This window comes from Miscanthus floridulus, chromosome 17, assembly GCF_019320115.1.
Source record: "Miscanthus floridulus cultivar M001 chromosome 17, ASM1932011v1, whole genome shotgun sequence".
In the NCBI taxonomy this organism is placed as follows: Eukaryota; Viridiplantae; Streptophyta; class Magnoliopsida; order Poales; family Poaceae; genus Miscanthus; species Miscanthus floridulus.
This window is the reverse complement of record NC_089596.1, coordinates 61,647,361-61,666,782: the sequence shown is the minus strand read 5'-3', so window position 1 is coordinate 61,666,782 and position 19,422 is coordinate 61,647,361. Positions and strand designations below refer to the sequence as shown.

Genomic DNA, 19,422 nt, shown 5'->3' with positions numbered 1-19,422 from the left:
TGTCATGACACAAAAGACATACCGTGTGGAAAGGGAGGAGGATGACATGGATAACAAGAAGGAAGAAGAAGACAAGAAGAAGAAGAGTGTAGCATTCAAGGCTAGCTCATCATCATCCAAGAACAAGGGAAAGTCCAAGAAAGAATCAAGTGATGATGATGATCTTAGTGATATTGATGAAGAAGCTATGGCCCTCTTTGTACGCAAGATGGGAAAATTCATGAAGAAGAAGGGCTATGGTGCAAGAAAGATAAGAGATCACATCAAAAGCAAAGAATATGTGAGAATATGCTATAATTGCAAAAGTCCCGATCACGTTATAGCGAATTGTCCCTACAATAGTTACAATGATGAGGATGAAAAGAAGAAGCATAAGAAGGACAAGAAAGAAAAGAAGGAGAAAAAGGAGAAGAGAATGATCTTTCAAAAGAAGAAGAAAGATGGAGGCTATGTGGTCATATGGGATAGTGATGGCTCTTCGAATAGTGATAGCTCTAGTAATGATGACAAGAAATCTATCAAGAAAGCACTAGCAAGCATCGCCATCAACAACAAGCCCTCCATCGTCAACACTCCATCGACATGCCTCATGGCAAAGCCTACCAAGGTAAAATATGATGTGAGTGATGATGATGAATGTGAAAGTGATGCTTGTAGGAGTGATAATGATGATGATGAGGAGGAGGAGTACACCAAGGAGGAGGTCTTGGACATGTGTGAGCAAGTGCACACTTGCATTGAAATGAAGAGAAAGGAGTGCAAAGAATTACGTAAGAAAGTCAAATTTCTTGAGCAATCCTTTGATGAGCTCAATACCACTCATGAGAGGCTAATGGAAGCCCATGAGAAGCTTGGCAAATCTAGCATCAAGCTCTAGGGGAGCTAGTTCCTTCATCTTTCTCCTCGATCTACTCTGTAAAAATGGGTGAAACGAGTTACCTTACTTGAGAGCTTAGTTGCATGTTTATAAGAACCAGGAACAACTCCTAGTGTGGCTTGTAAACAAACCAGATACAATTGGATAGATACATTGTTATCACGTTTTCCTTGATGAAAAAATGATTAGGATGAAAAAAATGACTGGGATGAAACTCAAGGAAAGCATTGTTATCACGTGCTAGGCGATTAACAGAAATCAGATTTTTGCTAGCTTTTGGAACATGAAGAATATTGTTAAGATGCATTTCACTAGTAGGGGAATCCAAAATGCTATGACCAACATAACTGATCTCCATACCTACTCAATTAGTAGTGTGCATCTGCTTGTTGTCGGTGTACTTGTTGACTTGTCGTGAATGGTCAGCATCTTGAGTTCACTAGTGACATGATCGGTGGCACTAGAGTCCATGTACCAGTTGATGTCGACTCCATATGACGTGGTTGCTGAAGCCATGCTTTTCTGTGGAGGGCCAGTGAAGGACGCATTGAAACGTCTGAAGCATCAAATGACGGTGTGCGCCTCCTTGCCGCAGAGTTGGTAGATGACGCCGAAGGACGTACCGCCTTGAGTGTGTCCACCACCGCATCCTCCCTTCTGGTCATGCTCGAAGCCGTGGCCACCACCGCGACCATGGGATTTATTGGCGCCTCCTCGACCATCCTTGGTGGGTGGCCATGTTGGCCGAGACTGAGATCCCCCACTATGCAGCTCCATCCTCTGCTCAAAACTGACAAGCTGGGTGTATAACTCATTGACCAAGATGGGTTCGACCTAAGTGGCAATAGGAGAAACCACTAGATTGACATTAAGGTCGTCAAGGCCGACGAGGATGTAGGACACCAACTCCTCGTCTTCAAGTTACCTCACTTCATATGCCATGTCATGTGCAAGGGCCTTCATCTTGGTGAAGTACTCGTTGATAGAGGACGCCCCTTTGGACGCTGTGGCGAGCGCTATACGTGTGCTAATGATGCATGCTCAAGATTGAGAGGCGAACATCCCCTAGATCGTGGCCATGTCGCAGTAGTAGTCTCTGCAGATGAGACTTGTGAGAGAATATCTCACGAGAGCGATGACCGCAGGTAGTTGAGGACTTACTGGTCCTTGGCCACCCACACCTCATATTATGGGTTCGGTGTGGGCTGGACATCCTTGTTCTCGTCGTCCTTGGGAAGAGGAAGAAATGCCACCAGTGCTTGCGTTGTTGTGCTCCCCGCAGCATGGAGAGGACATGAGCCCACCACATCTAATGATTGTTGCGGAAAAGCTTCTCGGTCATGGGAAAGTCGAGCGAGGGAGAAGCAGACGCACATGAGGATGATGGGAACGAATGTCATGGGTGAGTTCCATTATGAGATTGACTATGATTACCATGTAAAAATGGGTGGCACGAGTTCATAACCTGAGGGCTCTAAGAACCAGGAACAACCCCCGGTGTGTCATTGTACAACAAACCATATACAATTGGATAGATACGTCTATAATAAACTATCTACCTTGGATTACAAGATATGGAACACGCTCAACCATCCCTCTAGATAACACGTATCTTAACATACTCCCCCCCCCCCCCCCCCCCCCCACCCCCCACACGTTTCTTCCTCTCAATTCTAATGGAGCACAAGCCATTAGGAGGGGGTGATCCGCCACTTACTGCAGGACGCAAGGATCTCACAGGAGAATTCCATGCGGGTCTCCAATTTTGTGCATTATATGTATCCTCACTACGATTATCAATACGGCTTCAAGCAACGACTTCCATCATCCTCAGCGATCTGCCGTGCTAACAGGAGGTATATTTCAAGGGAAAAAAAGGTGTAAATAAATGTTGGGCCCTAAAGCGTGTGGTGCGTGTTCCAGCATCGTCTTGTGATTATAAATTGAACGTTAGACCAAATCCGTATTTTACTGGCTGCATGTCACCTTGAAACCGCCAGAGTTAGACAACTAGTGCGTTCTAACGTCCTCGTTCCAGGACGTCGACTACAACGGATTGGAATTGTTCTTCCAGCCAAGTTTTCCGTGATAGCAAAGTCTCTGCAGATAAAAGCAGCCCCAACACACGTTGATTATAGGAGGTTAACGTAAACAAATACTCAGCTAGATGGATTGGAGACGAGGACAACGACTCCATTTCGTAGCAGCAGCAGCAGCTCTTGTGGACCTTTTCTGGTTGGTCGTATTCACACTATCATGTACGAGTACTTCTACACGCGCTGGCTTTTTTTTTTAAAAAAAAAAAAAGACATGGGTTCTAATAGTGGACGGACAAACGAGTACATATATAGTAGTATTGCTAATACAGATTTTAAACCCTTGTTATTGCTTATAGTGAAATTTATTTATTTTAGAAAAAAAGGGAACAAATGTGAATGGAATAGTGTGAAGAGAGGAATTTGCAAATGGCAGGTGTGGTTGTTATTAGCGTGCAGGGGAGTTTTCAAACTCAAAGTGGCATGTAGGGTTGTACAACTTTCCGAGTCATCATGCCATTTGCAAGCATAGGTTGATTGTTGTGTGATTACCGAACCAGGCCCATCCGGTGCAACTGGGTGGATCTAACGTCACTCTGTTAGGTCCTCCAATAATCATCCCGACGGGGAGATCAGAGATCTTGCCTGTGTTTGGCTGCACATGGTTCTTCTAATTAAAAAAAGGGGCACCACAAGTGCCTCCGATCCTGCTAACACTACTGGTATATTCTGTCCGCGCAACTTCCCTGTGTCCTCAGTTGGGAAAACGTCAGGCATCGATTTTTGCACACTGATACTACCTGTTGTGCAGCACCTTACATACTTTTCAGCGAAAAACAATATTTTTCTCTTAAAACATTTAAGTATCAGCATAAAACAAATTTCGGTGAAACGAACAGGATAATTCATCTACCTAGTACTACAACACTAGCATAATTTTGCCAAATCCCATCCCATGATACTCGCTCTTGTAGACTGTAGAGGCGCGGAGAATGATTGCCTGCGACTGCGAATGCGAATGCGAAGCATAGCAGATCTGAAGGGCGTCAGCGTCAGGCGCATCAGATGCTGGGGTGAGGAGGCGCGCGTCCGTCCACCGGCGAGTGGAGATGCCGGTAGCTCTCGTCGGCAGCCGTCGGATAGAAATTCCCCTGACGCGACGAGCGAAAGGCGCCGGGGCCGGGCCGGATGGGTAGCTTTTGGCGGCACATTCCTTCCCCTGGCGCCCCGGATCAGCGAGCTGAGCACGGCGCAGAGGCAGCACTGTTCACCCAGGCGGGGCGGCCAGGCCCAGCAGCTCAGCTGCTGCGCGTTGCTAGATCCTAGCTTTTGTCCAGGCTGCTTTCTGCGGCTGCCTTTTCCTGATTCCTCCACCAGAACTGGGGCGGGCGGCAGCATCGGCAAGCAAACCGGCTGGGCTTTTCCGCAGAGGAGAGCACATGAGCGCAGCAGCAGCAGCGTGTGCAAGAAAAGCAGGGAAAGTAGATTGAGTGGATAGAAATAACCAAAGTACCAAGTGGCCTTTTCGTTCTTGTTGTTACCCCGGCAATAATGCAGCGCTCATTCGGTCATTCATCCCCCTCCGGCTCTTTTTACCCAGTGCCCTCTACTCTATCTATCCCTGGATGGATCTGCCAGGGTGCACCGTGCAGCACAGCGCACAGCACAAGTGGCGCCTCTTTTCCGTTACGTACCTTTTTTTTTATGATTCCTGATAATGTTTTTCCAACTGGCCATTGACACGTGGATACACATTATCTAGGAGATCCATTTTGGAAGGTTCCGGCTCCGCAGGAGTAGGGTGTTTGCAGAGTCAGAGGATGCAATCAGTTTCCCTTTCTCTCTCTCGTTTCGGCTTGGCTCGGCGGTCGCGCCCGAGCGGGTCAGTTTCTCCATCATGCGCAGCAAAGACCCCAAGGAAACTAGGAAAGGAAGCCGGCCAGATCGACGACGGACGGAATGTACCCCTGTCTCGGTGTCTCCCTAACTAATTCCGGTGCGGTGCGCCCGACTTAGTTCCGTGCCGCCATCATCATGTACTTCGGTCAGCCTTTCAGCTACGATGCTGGGTCGTAAACGATAGTGGATTATAAGTCAGTATTTTTCTCTCACACCAAATCAGCCGACAGTAATAATTCAGAATCGTTTTAGCCGAAACTGGACGACGCAACAGTAACAGTGACAGTAACGTGCCGTGAGCCCGTGAAGGCACGCCATTGCGTGGAATGGATCGGCAACGCCAGCTCGTGCAAGCTGATGAGATGTGGCCTCGTGGGGGCGAAGGAGAGGGAGAGGCAAAGCAAGCCATGCTGCTGCTGCTGTCTGTGCTGCTCCGTCTGATCTCCATGCATGCGGCCATGCCGATGCCGCCGGCACGTCCCGAGGCGAGGCGACAGGACAGGGCCGCTGGCGCACCTGAACAAAACCCACACACCTCGCTGTCGGTGTCGCCCTCGCCTGCGTAGATTTTCTCCCCGCGCCTGGTCGCTCTCTCTCGTGGTCACGTCGTACGTATAAATGCCTAGTCATACTACCAACATGCACCTGCCTCCCTGTCCAAGGAATTTAATGCAACGCCATTCCTGATTCCCCTACAGTATTTCCCATTTTTCCTTGGCTTCTTCGATTCGGTTCCCATTTCTCTCTTCCCAAGCAACAAAGCATTCTGTGATTCTAGTCTCGAGCCTACTCCGTATCCTTGGACTCGTCAACGCCTGCAGGCGCGGCCACCGCCCACGGCCCACGCAGGGATGATGAGTGTGCAAATAAATCTCCTCTCCTCAGACTAGTACCAAGATCAGATCAGATGGCAACAGTGAGGTAAGTACTATCTTAATCTGCTGGTAGGCAAGTGCGGGAAACTACTAAAAGAATTGCACTGCCAACGACCGCTGCCTTCTGATAAACTAAACCAGATTTAGATGGACACATCGCACATCAGGCTATCCAATCAGAGGAGCAAGGGATGAACTCTCTTTCTTAACAGCGACATTTGTTAGGGAGCGGGAGCAAAATAGAAAGAAAAAAAAACAAGGGCATCCCCGTTCAGCTTATCCCATATCTGATTTGCTCGGCTTTTTTTTTTCCAGCCCGAACAGTGTTTTTCTCTCACAACATTTCAGCCAAAAAAGTGTTTTTCAGCCCAGATTCAGGAAGCCGAACGGAAAGGAGCATTAACATCAAGCTGGTCTCTTTTCTCTCAGGGCTACAAAGAAGCTCTTTTATAAGTCGCGCAGATTTACAAATGGCTGATGATGGCTACAATTTTAATTTGCTACTACAACAAACTCCAATTTGAGCTGCTCCAATGTTTGTTCTAGGGAGGCAGAAACACAATGTGATCAAGTGTTGCAACCCTTGCTACTGCATACTAGTAGTACTATATATCATATAACACTCTTCTTACCTCCATCAAAGGAGGCGCTGAGGAAGAAAACTGACAGAGCAGATTAAGCTCTGAATCTCCACTTTGACGCTTGCAGTTGCAGATGGTTTGACTCCCACAAGATCCGATTATCATACATGTAGGTGTAATAATCCTCAGAGTTGTTCATCTCCATTGCTACGCCTTGGGATCGATTATTCAACCCTGCCTATATTTATCCATATATGAAAACAGAAACCTCTTATCATGCACGGCACAATGGTTGCATCACTTCTTTGACGGGTCACTTCTAGCTGCTCTGAAGCAAAGGTGGTTGCGTTGCATTGCATCACTCAAGAACAGAGAGTCTCGACCCTGGAATCTTGGCGCGATCGCAAAGATTGAAGTCGGACGATGGTGGAGGCGAGAAAGTTGTCGAGTCACAATTCGTTGTACAACCCTCTAAATATATCGTCTCTTCTACGGCTAACTTTTATGCCATCAGCAACAAGAACAATGGAAGGAGGGAGAGGGGGAGAACATGACAAATAGCAGCAGCAGTACACGAACGAACATCAACAGCAACAATGGTTGGTTGGGCGACGAGACGAGACGCTAGGAGGAAGGAAGGAACGCATGGAAGGATTGCTAATTCCCAAGAATTCTTGGACTCTATGAGATTGAGATTGAGATGTGGGTTGAGCCTTGCTCGATTTGTATGCCGATCTGTGGGAAGCAGCGGCGGTTGCGCAGCAGAGGGGGGACAGGAAGGAAACGAATTTCGAATTTTATGTACCCGAGGGCCGAGGGCCGAGGGCGGAGGCGGCCGCCCGCCCGCAGTGACTCCGATGCCCATCGCCGTCGTCGGACGGACCCCCGGCGGCCGGCCCTCAGTGGTCCCCGGACGTCGGGAACAGCGTGAGCTCGCGGCGGCCGCCGCTGCCGACAGCGCCTCGGGATCCGAGGTCCATCTCGTCGGCGAAGGAGGCGGGCGCCATCATCCCCATCCCCATCCCGGCGCCGGCGCCGACCATGCGGTGGTGGTGCATCCCGGGCGGGCCGACGACGGGCGGCGCGGCGACGCGGCTCAGGAAGCCGCCGTGGTCGAAACCGGCGCCAGCGGCGGCGCCACCGTAGTGGTGGCCGAGTGGGCGCGCGGCGGCGGGGTGGTGGAAGTGACCGATCTGCGGCGCGTGGTGCTGGTGGTGGTGGTGCGCGGCGCCGCCCATGGGGGAGAAGGGCGGGTAGGTGTTGACGGGCGCGCGGTGGCCGTGGCCCGGCGGGAGGAAGGGGACGGGCTCCGTGGCAAAGAGGTGCTCGGTGGCGGCGTCGATGCCGGAGCCGGAGGAGTGGCTTCCCCCCGCGCCGCCTCCGCCTCCCCCTCCGCCGCCGAGCCCCTGCATGCGCTTGAGGTAGAGGCGGTACTTCTGGAGGTGGGACGCGACGTTCTCGCGCGTGAGGCCGTCGACGCTCATCAGCTGCATTATGGTCTTGGGCACGGCGTTCTTGATGCCGAGGTGCCCCACGGCGTCGACGAAGCGCTTGTGCAGCTGCGGCGTCCACACGAGGCGCGGGCGCTTGAGCGTCCGCGCCGGCTCGTCGCCGGCGCCGCCGCCCCCGCCACCGCTGGAGCCCGCGGCCGACGACACGCCTCCTCCGCCGCCGTTGATGTCGGGCCCGCCGCCTGCGCAGGCGCCGGCGCCGGCGCCCGCCCCCGCCCCCGCGCCGCCGCCGTGCGTGGCGATGTCGAAGGCGACGGCGAGATCGGGCGTGATGAGCGTCTGCGTGAGCGGCATCAGCTCGTCCGGCCGCGGGAGCTGCTGCTCCTCGCCGCCGCCGCGCGCGAACCAGCTGGGCTCCGCCTCCTCCCTCATGGCCGCGCGCGGCTTCTCCTCCTCTGCTCTCCTGGCGAGCAGAGCAATTCTCGCAGCTCGCTGGACTGGACGCCGCGGCAGCCGCAGGAGCAGTAGGCTCGACTCCAACTCCACTCCAGCAGGAGCAAGCGAGGAGGGAGGGAGGGGTTACTTCGAGGTGGATCTCTCTTCTTTCCTGCCGTTCGTTCTCTCTCCTTTTCTCTCTCTCTCTTGTATCTCGCACAGCACAGCCTGTGTTCCTGCTGCGTGTGTTTAGGAAGGGAGGGTGTTTTTCCCTGCCACCGTATGCCGTGCCATGATATCCTCCCCTCCTCTTCTCTCTCCGCCCCTCGAGTCTGGCGATGATGGATGAGCGAGAGAGAATCTGGCCAGTGAGTTTGGGTCGCTGCGCTGGACCTGGACTGGTTTAATTATTAGTGGCCTGCCCGCCCGTCCGTCCAAACCGCCATCGTTGGTTCCTTGCTTGTTCGCTTGCTGCTGCCTTCCCAAAAACACCACCCAATATTCCCAGTATTTCGGAGCCGGGATTAAGTGAATTTCATCAACAACAAAAAAACAGTTCTTCTCGCGGGGGATTACGACTGGACTGACAGATCAGATGTGGGACGGAGCTGCCGAATCAGATGAGGCGACGATGATGGATATATCTTAGCTGGAGTTTGGTTTGTCCTCATGTGGCCATGTCTCGCGCCGGATCACACGCACGCACTCTTCTTTCTGCTCGTACTGCTATCTAGTTGTACTCGTACTAGAGTAGATAGAAATTGGGGAGGGGCGAATCTGGTTCGTCTGCTCGGTTCGGGTTCCGTTCCGTTTTCTCTCGGCATCATCGTGTTGTGTACCTTCGAGGTGGATATCATTCGCACCGGTGGGATCCTGGACCTGGCAAATGTGTGCTCTGCTGCGTGTCCAGGCATTAATGCGCGTACGGATGCAGTTTGGCTGATGGAGTGCTGGTAGGACGGAGTGCTAAGGCCATTTTTAGTTCCTGCGTGTAAAGTTGGAGGTGTGGAGGTGTCCCGTTCGATCTTCGATACTAACAAAAAAAAAAAAAATAAACTACAGAATCCGTCGGACCAATATATTAAGTCTAATATGTGTTACCGTAGCATTTCATTGTCAAATCATGGACTAGTTAGGCTTAAAAGATTCGTCTCGTAAAGTAGTCACAATCTGTGTCATTAGTTATTTTTAATTTATATTTAATACTCTATGCATGTGTCTAAATATTTCATGGGATAGGGTATAAACTTTTTAGGAACTAAACAATGCCTAAATTAAATCTAAAGACAGAGAGGAGAGAGAGACAGAACTTTGATTTGTCTAACTACCCTATTAGCAGTGAGGGGGTGTATATTCTGGCGCTTGCGAAACCGAGTGCTCGCCCAAAAAAGGGGAGAGAGAGAAGTTTCCCTGAAATTTTCGCTAATAAAATCCTTTTTTGAACCTTGCAAATACAGCTGCGTGCGAAAATAAATTTCCGATAGAGAGAGGAAATTGATGGTAACAGTGACCGATGAGTCATGTTGGACACCCAACATAATTACCATACTAGTAACTTTTTTCCTAAAGGAGAGAAATTATATTAAAACTTGGTATCATACAACTCTAAATTACATATAACAATCTGAAATAAAAAAAAATATTCTATTAAATCTTTTCATCATCTTCTGTTTTAGTAACTTTGTTTTGATTTTTTCTTTTTTTGTGATTTTTAGTAACTTTGATTGATACAGTCGATGTTGCACATGAATATAGCACCACCGAATATACCAAGCTAAAATACAGTCCTCACGCTGAGTCTATCGGTCAAGCTCGAAACCTTTGACATGCCGCGAAATCAAACATTTCGGAACCCGATGGATACACATCTGAATCAATAAGGCTCCGTTAGGTTAGAGGGAATCCGGCCATGGAACCGTTCCAGCCATTGAAAGCTTATATAAATTTTAGTAAGAAATCCGGCCAGGAATTGTTCCTCGTGTTCGTTCACCCGGAAGCGAACGGGGCCTAAAAGAACATCAACGCCTCCAGCTTTTGATCATCAAGTTTGACTAACTTCCTCTTCATGACCATCGGCAAAGAGGTCAACGACCTGGAGTTAATATCCCGGTGAGAAGTGCACATGAGCAGCCTTGACTTTTGTAGATAGTAAACCACAAACTGACCTGGTACCGTTGACTTCCTCAATGGCGATATTGTTATAGTCATAAACGAGGCTATTGCAGTAATAAATTCCTAAATGATATCGATAATGATTTCAATGAGGCCCTGTTTGTTTTCGAGAAACTGGAAAGTAATCCAATAATATGATGGGAAACACTTTCTAGATATTGGTTTCGGGATACAAATAGACCCTAATATATTTATTTGGAGTAAACTTAAACAACTAAATCTAAAGAACTACTTGAATGTTGGTGGGGTTGACCTATTCTTCTTGTGGCCACCTGCATCCTCGCCAAAAGAGGAAGAAGGAGAGCGCCCCTAGGCAGTGACCGCAAGATGTTCTAGATGCATAGATGGTAGTGATGCAAGTGGTTGGTTCATGAACTCATATATAGGCTTAATTTTGCGATTTACCACGAGAAACACCCAAATTTAAGCGTATATAGGTTTGCGGCATAACCCACTTGCACCCCTCTTGTAAGGATTGTTGTAAAAATATGACAAAAACAAGATGTCGGTGCAGAAAGTGACCAACACGTAAATATTTATAGTTTTGTCGTACATTGTGATCGGAGGTGGCCTAGCACTCAATGACACAGGATTTATACTGGTTCAGGCAACGTGCCCTACGTCCAGTTTGAGTCGGTCGGTGACTTTATTCCCGAGCCCAGGTGCTCGAAGTTTGCAGTGGGGTTACAAACGAGAAGGAGAAAGATGGGGTGTACAAGAGGTCTGGTCGGACTCTGGTCAGAGGGGCCAAGAGTGACGGGAGCTCCGCTATGTGCTATGTGAATTTGATCGATCTGAATCAACTTGTCTATGTTGGAGAGAGCGCATCCCCTTTTATAGATGAAGGGGATAGCTTACAAGTGAGAGGGAGAGAGTGCGTATGCTGCTAAGTCTTGCTGCCCACGTCGGCGGTTTCAAGATGATGGTAGGCGCCCACAATACTGTTGAATGTCAGATGCACATGGGAGGTTGTGTTGTCTCCTTCAGGTATGGCAGATGTCGGTGCCTGCCATACTGTCGATACCCAAAGGTATGCAAGGGTTTTTACCATGTTTGTCTGGTACGGCAAATGTCGGTGCCCACAACACTGTTGATGCTCAGAGGCATATGGGGGGAGCCTTACCATATTTATCCGGTATGGGAGTTAATGGAGCCCACAATACTGTAGGGGAAAACGTCGACGCCTACAACACTGCTTGGGTTCTGTCGTACCAAGAGGGTCGTAGTAGCCTAGAAGGTGCACAGGGTATGATCCCTGGTATTGCGGTTTGACTTGTGCACCCTGCCTTACTTTCTCCGTTCGTTTCCTGGTCCTTACCGAGCGGGCGTCCCCGATCGGTTGGCCCTAGTCGGCTCTAACTGCGCCAGTCGGAGAAGAGCTGTAAGCAAGGGTTTGGCGTATCCCCGGTCGAAGACGTGGGTCAGAGCCAGAAGCGGTGTTTAGGTCAGGCCTTCCGGTCGGAGAGTCCGTCTGGAGGCGGGCTGGAGACCGAAGTGAGCGCTCCGGACGAAGAGGCGGGCCAGAGTCGGCAGTGGGCGCTGTTCCTCCTCGGCCAGGCCTTCCGATCGAAGATTGGATCATCTTTCTGGTCTGTCGTCTAGGTACTTAGGCTGGCCCACGAGTCGTGCATTGCTTGCAACGTTGTCTGTTGAGCCAAGTCTTTGTTGGGAAGCCAGTCCAAGAGGGACCCTGGTTTATGAACCCGACACAAGATGCAACAACTTTGCTCTGGGTTAGTTTTGGTATATGTACTTACTTTGTTCCAAATTATAAGTCGTTTTGATTTTTTTGATACACCAGATTTGCTATGTATATAGACATAACATTATGTTTATATATACATAGAAAATTCAATCTACAAAAAATTTAAAATGACTTATAATCTGAAACATAGTGAGTACATTGGGCATATGAAGCTACGGATAAATACGGAGAAAGAATAAAGAAGGAAGAGAAAAAGTAAGAAAGTAAAGGGCACTCAAACTGCTAGTATTATGTATGTTAGAAATTTAGGCATTTTCATTATCAGTTTAATCCAGAAAAGTAACATCAGCAGGTTCATGACGGCATATATGTGCATGTGTATATCTCTAATGAACACTACAGCATGCAGTGATAACATATAGATGAACACAGTAGCAGCGAGTACAGTAATCATAGAGATTAGAGTGTACCCAGCGGAGGGTCCCATGCCGAGGGCATCGGAGGCTCCATTCGTACTAGTCGACATAGTGTGTTGCTTGAAGTCATGGACCACAGTCGGTGTAGGACGATGTTCGCAGTGCTTTCCCACGAACGGATCACCAGGAAGAAGACGTCGCCTTGATGTTCCGTAGGCAATCACCAGGAATGTACGAGGACGAGCAGTCGTGGATCACTCCCCAAAAACCTAATCGCCGCTCACCCCGTGCAGGGTTCTTAGGCGGACGAGGGTTCCGGAGGCACCTGCTCTCCCGCTACTCCATGCGCGTAGAGGTATGGGACGGGGAAACCAGTAGGCTGCGGAGATGTGGTTATCTCGGGAGTGGTTGTGGAAGAAGTGGATCTAGACTGACGGAGGACTCGGATATATGGACGGGGAGAAGAGAGGCAGCGGAGAATTCTAGGAGATGGAAGCGGAAAGGACAGTAACTGCCGCAATCAGTTCGCCTCCCCATTAAGGGGAGTAACTCCCATTGTTATGTGGATTAAGTGGCAAAAGACTGGCCACGCCCGCCCACTCGCTCGCCGCCTGCCTTCCTGCCTCGCCTCACTTCGCCGCGACACGACACGCTCATGGCCACGGCCACGGCCTCGACCTGGCCCGCGCCCACGCCCATGCCCACACCCACGGCCCGGCCTGGCCCGGTCGGCGGTGGCAGCGCGCGCGCATGTGGCACGCCTTTGTCCTTTTCTTAGCTTCTCAATTTAGATGGATAATTTCTAACCATATAAGCTGAGTCAACGTTCAGTCAAAACCCCGTATGGTATGAAACCATACAACGCTTACTGTTACGCACCATAGAGTTTTATTTGATTCATTAAATATTATATGGGCCAAGCCCATATTATATCCAACAATCCCCACCAAACTCTAAGGTTTATAACAAAGTAGTCTCAGAACCATATTTCTTTTATATACTAGTGTTTTGATAAAGACTATTAAGTTGAATATCTATCTAGAACAATAGTTTCACTCAGTCACAACTGAACAATGGACTAAGCCTTGAATTGGTAGTTTTGTGTGAGGTGAATGTCACTAAAGTCCTTAGCTGATACTGGGCAGCAAAAGGCATCCCCTCTATTTGAAGCATATAAGTCATACTTCAGTGCCTTTTATGAGTATTTAGAGATCACCCAAATCTCATAAACTATGACTAGCAGTCTGACTCATATAGGTATGTTCCTCAAAAGATGTTCTGTAGGACAACATCTTTGCTTTGACAAGCCACTTGGAACACATTAAGGCAAAAGTCAGCCTGCCTTACAGAAAGGAAAGATATGCATCAGAAATGAGTCTTACTAAGGATCTTTCCTCACAATTTACTACTAGCTTGTTTCACCGTCCTACTTCACGGGATCTTCGATCACATAGAACAGGTTGCCACTATAGTAAATTTCAAGTGGGTCTCAAACCCATCTCTCTCGATGCACTTTCTATCACATTGCGTGATAGACCCTTAGTGAACTGATTTGCTAGATTGTTAGACATATGAACATAGTTCAACGCTATTACTCCGGAGTTTCTCAATTTTCTAACAGATTTTAATCGTCTCTTAACATGCCTTGTTGACTTCATGTTATCCTTAGAACTGTTAACCTTTGTAATCATAGTCTGGTTATCGTAGTTCATAGAAATAACCGGTATGGGTTTCTCTATAATCGGTAAATCCATAAGGAGATCACAAAGCAACTCAGCCTCAGATCCAGCAGTGTCTAATGCTGTGAGTTCTGCTTCCATTGTAGACTTCGTTAAGATAGTCTGCTTGCAAGACTTCTAGGAAACAGCACCACCTCCAAGCAAAAACACATATCCACTTGTGGCATAAAGCTCATCTGCATCAGAGATCCAGTTGGCATCACAATAGCCTTCCAACACATTTGGATGTTCAGTATAACAAATACCGTAGCTCATGGTGCCTTTCAGATAGCGCATCACTCTCTCAAGAGCACGCCAGTGATCATCTCCCAAGTTTGACATAAACTGACTCAGCTTGCACACAGCAAATGAGATGTCAGGCCTTATTGCACTAGCAAGATACATGAGCGAGCCAATGATCTGGGAATATCTCAACTGATCCCTTACTATTCTTCGATTTTTCCTCAATAGCACACTAGGGTCATAAGGTGTAGGAGCAGGTGCATAGTCACTGAACCCAAAGTGACGCAGCACCATTTCCACATAGTGGGTTTGTAACAGAGTTACCCCACCATCACCTTCTCTTTGAAGCTTGATATTAAGAATAACATCAGCCTCTCCCAAATCTTTCATCTCAAAATTTTTAAATAGAAATTCCTTCACCTCCTCGATCACTTTGAGGCTAGATCTAAAGATCAGTATGTCATCAACATATAAGCACAAAATGACTCATTCACCCCCACCATATCGATAGTACACACATTTATCAGCTTCATTCACAACAAAGCCAATAGATGTTAAAGTTCTGTCGAACTTCTCATGCCATTGCTTAGGAGCTTATTTTAGGCCATATAATGACTTTAATAATTTACACACCTTGCCTTGTTGACCATTTGCTATAAACCTATCTAGCTGATCCATATAGATCTCCTCCTCCAACTCTCCATTTAGAAAAGTTGTCTTAACGTCCATTTGATGAACAATAAGACCATAAGAGGCTGCCAGGGAAAGCAAAACTCGAATTATGGTCAATTGGGGAACCGGTGAATAAGTATCAAAGAAATTCTCACCTTTCTTTTGAGTATAACCCTTGGCCACAAGCCTTGTCTTGTACCTCTCAATAGTACCATTAGGCCTAAGCTTTTTCTTAAACACCCATTTGCAACCTATAGGCTTGCACCCATAGGGACGATCAACTATTTCCCAAGTTCCATTAGACATAACAGAATCTATCTCACTCCGTACTGCTTCCTTCCATAAGTCAGCATCAGAAGAGAAATATGCCTCTTCAATGGTCGTTGGTGTGTCATCCACAAGGTACATAATATAGTCATCACCAAAAGACTTTACAGTCCTTTATCTCTTGCTTTTCCTGGTGACTATAGTGTCATCCTCCTCATGATTTTGCACATAGGGTTTCTCAATTTGTTCTATCGGAGTAAAATTTTCATGCTCATGGGGAATTATAAATTCATGACCAGTTGTGCTAGGTGCATTTTTCATGAGAAACTCATTCTCAAAAAATGTAGCATCTCTAGATTCTATGATTGTATCAACAACCATCTCAGGAACACTAGAGTTTATAATTAAAAATCTATAACGCACGCTGTGAATAGCATAACTAAGAAAGACACTATCAATAATCTTTGGTCCAAGTTTTCGTTTTTTGTTTATTGGCACATTCATCTTTGCCAAACAACTCCAAATTCGCAGGTAAGAGAGATTTAATCTCTTCTTCTCCCATTCCTCGAATGGTGTAATTTCTTTGTTCTTTGTGGGCACTCTATTTAGGACATGACATGCTGTCAATATAGCCTCACCCCACCATTCCTTAGATAGTCCCGCAGTCTCCAACATGGCATTAACCAAATCAGTTAGAGTGTGGTTCTTTCTCTCTGCAATCCCATTGGACTATGGTGAGTATGGTGGCGTCCTCTCATGAATGAATAATTTCATGCACCGCGCAAAACTCAGAAAATTCATTTGAGAAATATTCTCCCCCGCGATCGGACCGTAAACGCTTGATTTTTTTCTCAAGTTGATTTTCTACCTCAGCTTTATAGACTTTAAAATAATGCAACGCTTTATCTTTTGTTTTTAATAAATACACGTAGCAAAATCTAGTGCAATCATCTATAAATATCATGAAGTATCGTCTACCGCCTTTAGTCAATTCGTCATTCATTTTGTATAAATCAGAATGAATGAGTTCTAATGGTGCCAAGTTCCTTGCCTCAGCAGCCTAGTGAGGCTTACGCGGTTGCTTCGATTGCACACAATCCTGGCACTTAGAATCTTTGACTAAGTTAAATTTCAAGATTAAATTCGGATTTGCAAGCCGCGTGAGACAGCCAAAATTAATGTGACAAAGTCGTGAATGCCATATATTCGACTCATCCAAAACATTAATATTATTTACCACTTTATTACACACATCATCAAGCAAAGATAAGCGGAACAAGCCTCTGCAATCATAACATTTTCTAACAAATGTTCCATATCTCGACACAACACATTTATTGGACTCAAGTACAATTTTAAAGCCATCGCGACACATCTGAGAAGCGCTAACAAGATTCTTTTTTATGGAGGGGACATGATGCACGTTCTTTAATAGCACCATCTTTCCCGAAGTAAACTTCAGAACGACCGTACCAGCACCAAGAACACGCGCATGCGAACCGTTTCCCATCAGCAAGGCTCCACTCCTGCCGGCCTGATAGGAAATAAACAAAGAAACATCAGCACACACGTGAATATTAGCACCATTGTCCATCCACCACTCAGGTGAAAGACAAACTTGAAAGGATCAAGATGCCCAAGAGGGGGGGGGTGAATTGGGCTAATTCTAAATTCTCTTGCAATAATCAAATCCTACGGATAGCCCAATTAACCCCTTATGCCTAGAAAAGTATTTATATCAAACTAATGCACAACAACCTCACAACCTAAGTTCCAAACTTACTCTAGCAAGCAATTCTATGGATGTAAAACAAGTATTGAATTGCTCAAAGTAAATGCTCAAAGTAAGTGCTCAAAGTAAAAAGAGAGAGTAAGGAACGCGGCGATGTTTTGCCAAGGTATCGGAGAGTCGCCACTCCCCACTAGTCCTTGTTGGAGCGCCCGCGCAAGGGTGTAGCTCCCCCTTGATCCGCGCAAGGATCAAGTGCTCTCTATGGGTTGATTCTTTGACACTCCATCACGGTGAATCACCCAAAGCCGCTCACAACTTGAGTTGGGTCACCCACAAGCTCCGCCGGGTGAACACCAAACTCCCAATCACCACCAAGCCGTCTAAGTGATGGCGATCACCAAGAGTAACAAGCACGAACTCTCACTTGACCACGCGAAGCCTAATGAGAAGATGGATGCACACTTTGCTACTCTTGATTTGCTAGTGAGGCTACTCTCTTGGATTCTCAAATCACAAACACCTCACTAGGACCTTGCTCTTCTTGGCACTCACAAACGTGTTTCTCAGCTGTTGGAATGAGCAAAAGTTGCTCCACTCACGAGTGGAACCTCTATTTATGAGGCAGCCTAAAAAATGAACCGTTATGAGCTTCTGCGGGATGACCGGACGCTCCGATCGTTTTGACCGGACGCTCCGGTCAGTTCAACCCGTGAACAGTTTTCAAATGATGACCGGACGCTGACAGGGTCCGGTCAGTACCGACCGGACGCGTCCGGTCGCTCTTGGATGCTTACTGTAAACGACCGGACGCTAGATACTTAGGGTCCGGTCACCACTGATCGGACGCGTCTGGTCACTCTTTCCCAAGTCTGGACCCTTACTGGAGTCGACCGGACGCTAGCCCTCAGCGTCCGGTCACATGACCTTCCAGCGTCCGGTCACTCCAGACTTGTTCTTCACGGTCAAATGAACTGACTGGACCCTATGGCCAGCGTCCGGTCGCACAGGAGCCAGCGTCCGGTCAGTGTTTGACCCTCCATTCACTTCCAACATTCGAACATATGTGAATGAAGTTTGCTCCATAGGATCTTAGGCATTCATAGGAGCTACCTAGAGCTAGTTTACACAAGTGTGCACCACACCTAACTTACTAGACTCAACTAGGTCAAGCTACCCGTTCATACCCCCCTTCATAGTACGGCCAAAGGAAAAACAAAGTCCTAAACTACTCTAAGTGTCTCTCCAACTCCAATCGACACTTAGAACTAGTTATCCTTAACCTTGTCGTCCATCCTTTAAAAACCAAAACAATTTCCATCGTAGGGGCATGACAACCTCGATTGCCTAATCGATCTCTATTACCATGACCTAACTTAATTGCCTCTGCAAAACACACGTTAGTCATAGTAATCTTGTATTGACATTAATCACCGAAATCCAACTAGGGGCCTAGATGCTTTCAATCTCCCCCTTTTTGGTGATTGATGACAATACTACCTTGAGTATGTTGTGGAGTGAGGTTTTTGACGGGCTTGGTTCATATAAGCTTTTGTCAATAAGAACAAAAGAGTTAGTCAAGCTTATATGACCCAAGCCAACACAATGTACTCAAAGGATATGAATTAAGCATGAGTACAAATAACAAAGCTCATTTGCTTCGAAGTATAAACGTGGAAGCAAAAGGCAAATGAGCATTACACAAGTGATATGACATATAGATAATGCAAAGTAGAAATCACACATGTCAAATATCACAATCACGTAGATAGCACTATCACATATATATAATAGTATGCATGAAAGTAAACACACGAATGCATAAGTAATAGTGTATCACACAAATAAAACTCCAAATGTATATAATAAGCTAATACTAGATAACTAGCTCCCCCTAAAACTCGCTCCCCCTTAGTCTACATACTCAAACCCTCTTCCCCTTTGGCGTCAAACACCAAAACCTAAGGGTCGGTCGGCGGGGCTGCAGCGGACGAGTCGGGCGCTGAAGTACGTGGAGCAAGATGGAACTAGGCGCCATCATCATCGGACCCTGAGCTCTGAACTGACTGACCCTCTGTAGCAGGAAGTGTCGCTGAAGCAGTCTAGGTCTGAGCTGGGGCTGGTGCTGCCTGTGAAGCTGCAAGTATGTCTGTCGTAGGATCTGACGAGGCGACAGACGAGGGGAGCCTCTGAGTAGTCATGATAGCTAGAGCTGTTGTAGACGGACCGGCAGTATGCATGTGAGGCGGAGTAGACATGCCGATCAACTCGCTGAAAGATGCTCCAAGACTCCTGGAGACTGACGTGTCAGGTACGAATAGCGAGGAAGACTGCTCTGGTGAGAAA

The 19,422-nt window shown here is 47.4% G+C and overlaps 1 protein-coding gene and 1 non-coding gene across 2 annotated transcripts; both read right to left on the bottom strand.

Annotated features, from left to right (window-relative positions):
* Nucleotides 1-1,659: 1,659 nt before the first annotated feature.
* Nucleotides 1,660-1,801, bottom strand: LOC136519267 (small nucleolar RNA Z247). Its single transcript, XR_010774821.1, has one exon. It is a non-coding gene; the product is annotated as a small nucleolar RNA Z247 (small nucleolar RNA).
* A 4,687-nt stretch (nucleotides 1,802-6,488) lies between these two features.
* LOC136516481 (transcription factor MYBC1-like) lies at nucleotides 6,489-8,286 on the bottom strand. Its single transcript, XM_066509887.1, has one exon. It carries the CDS (start codon nucleotides 8,149-8,151, stop codon nucleotides 7,168-7,170), a length of 984 nt encoding a protein of 327 aa, XP_066365984.1. The 5' UTR covers nucleotides 8,152-8,286; the 3' UTR covers nucleotides 6,489-7,167.
* Between the last annotated feature and the right edge of the window lie 11,136 nt (nucleotides 8,287-19,422).

Coding starts and splice junctions, on each gene's coding strand:
- LOC136516481 (XM_066509887.1), bottom strand. CDS start 8,151: ATGAGGGAGGAGGCGGAGCCCAGCTGGTTCGCGCGCGGCGGCGGCGAG.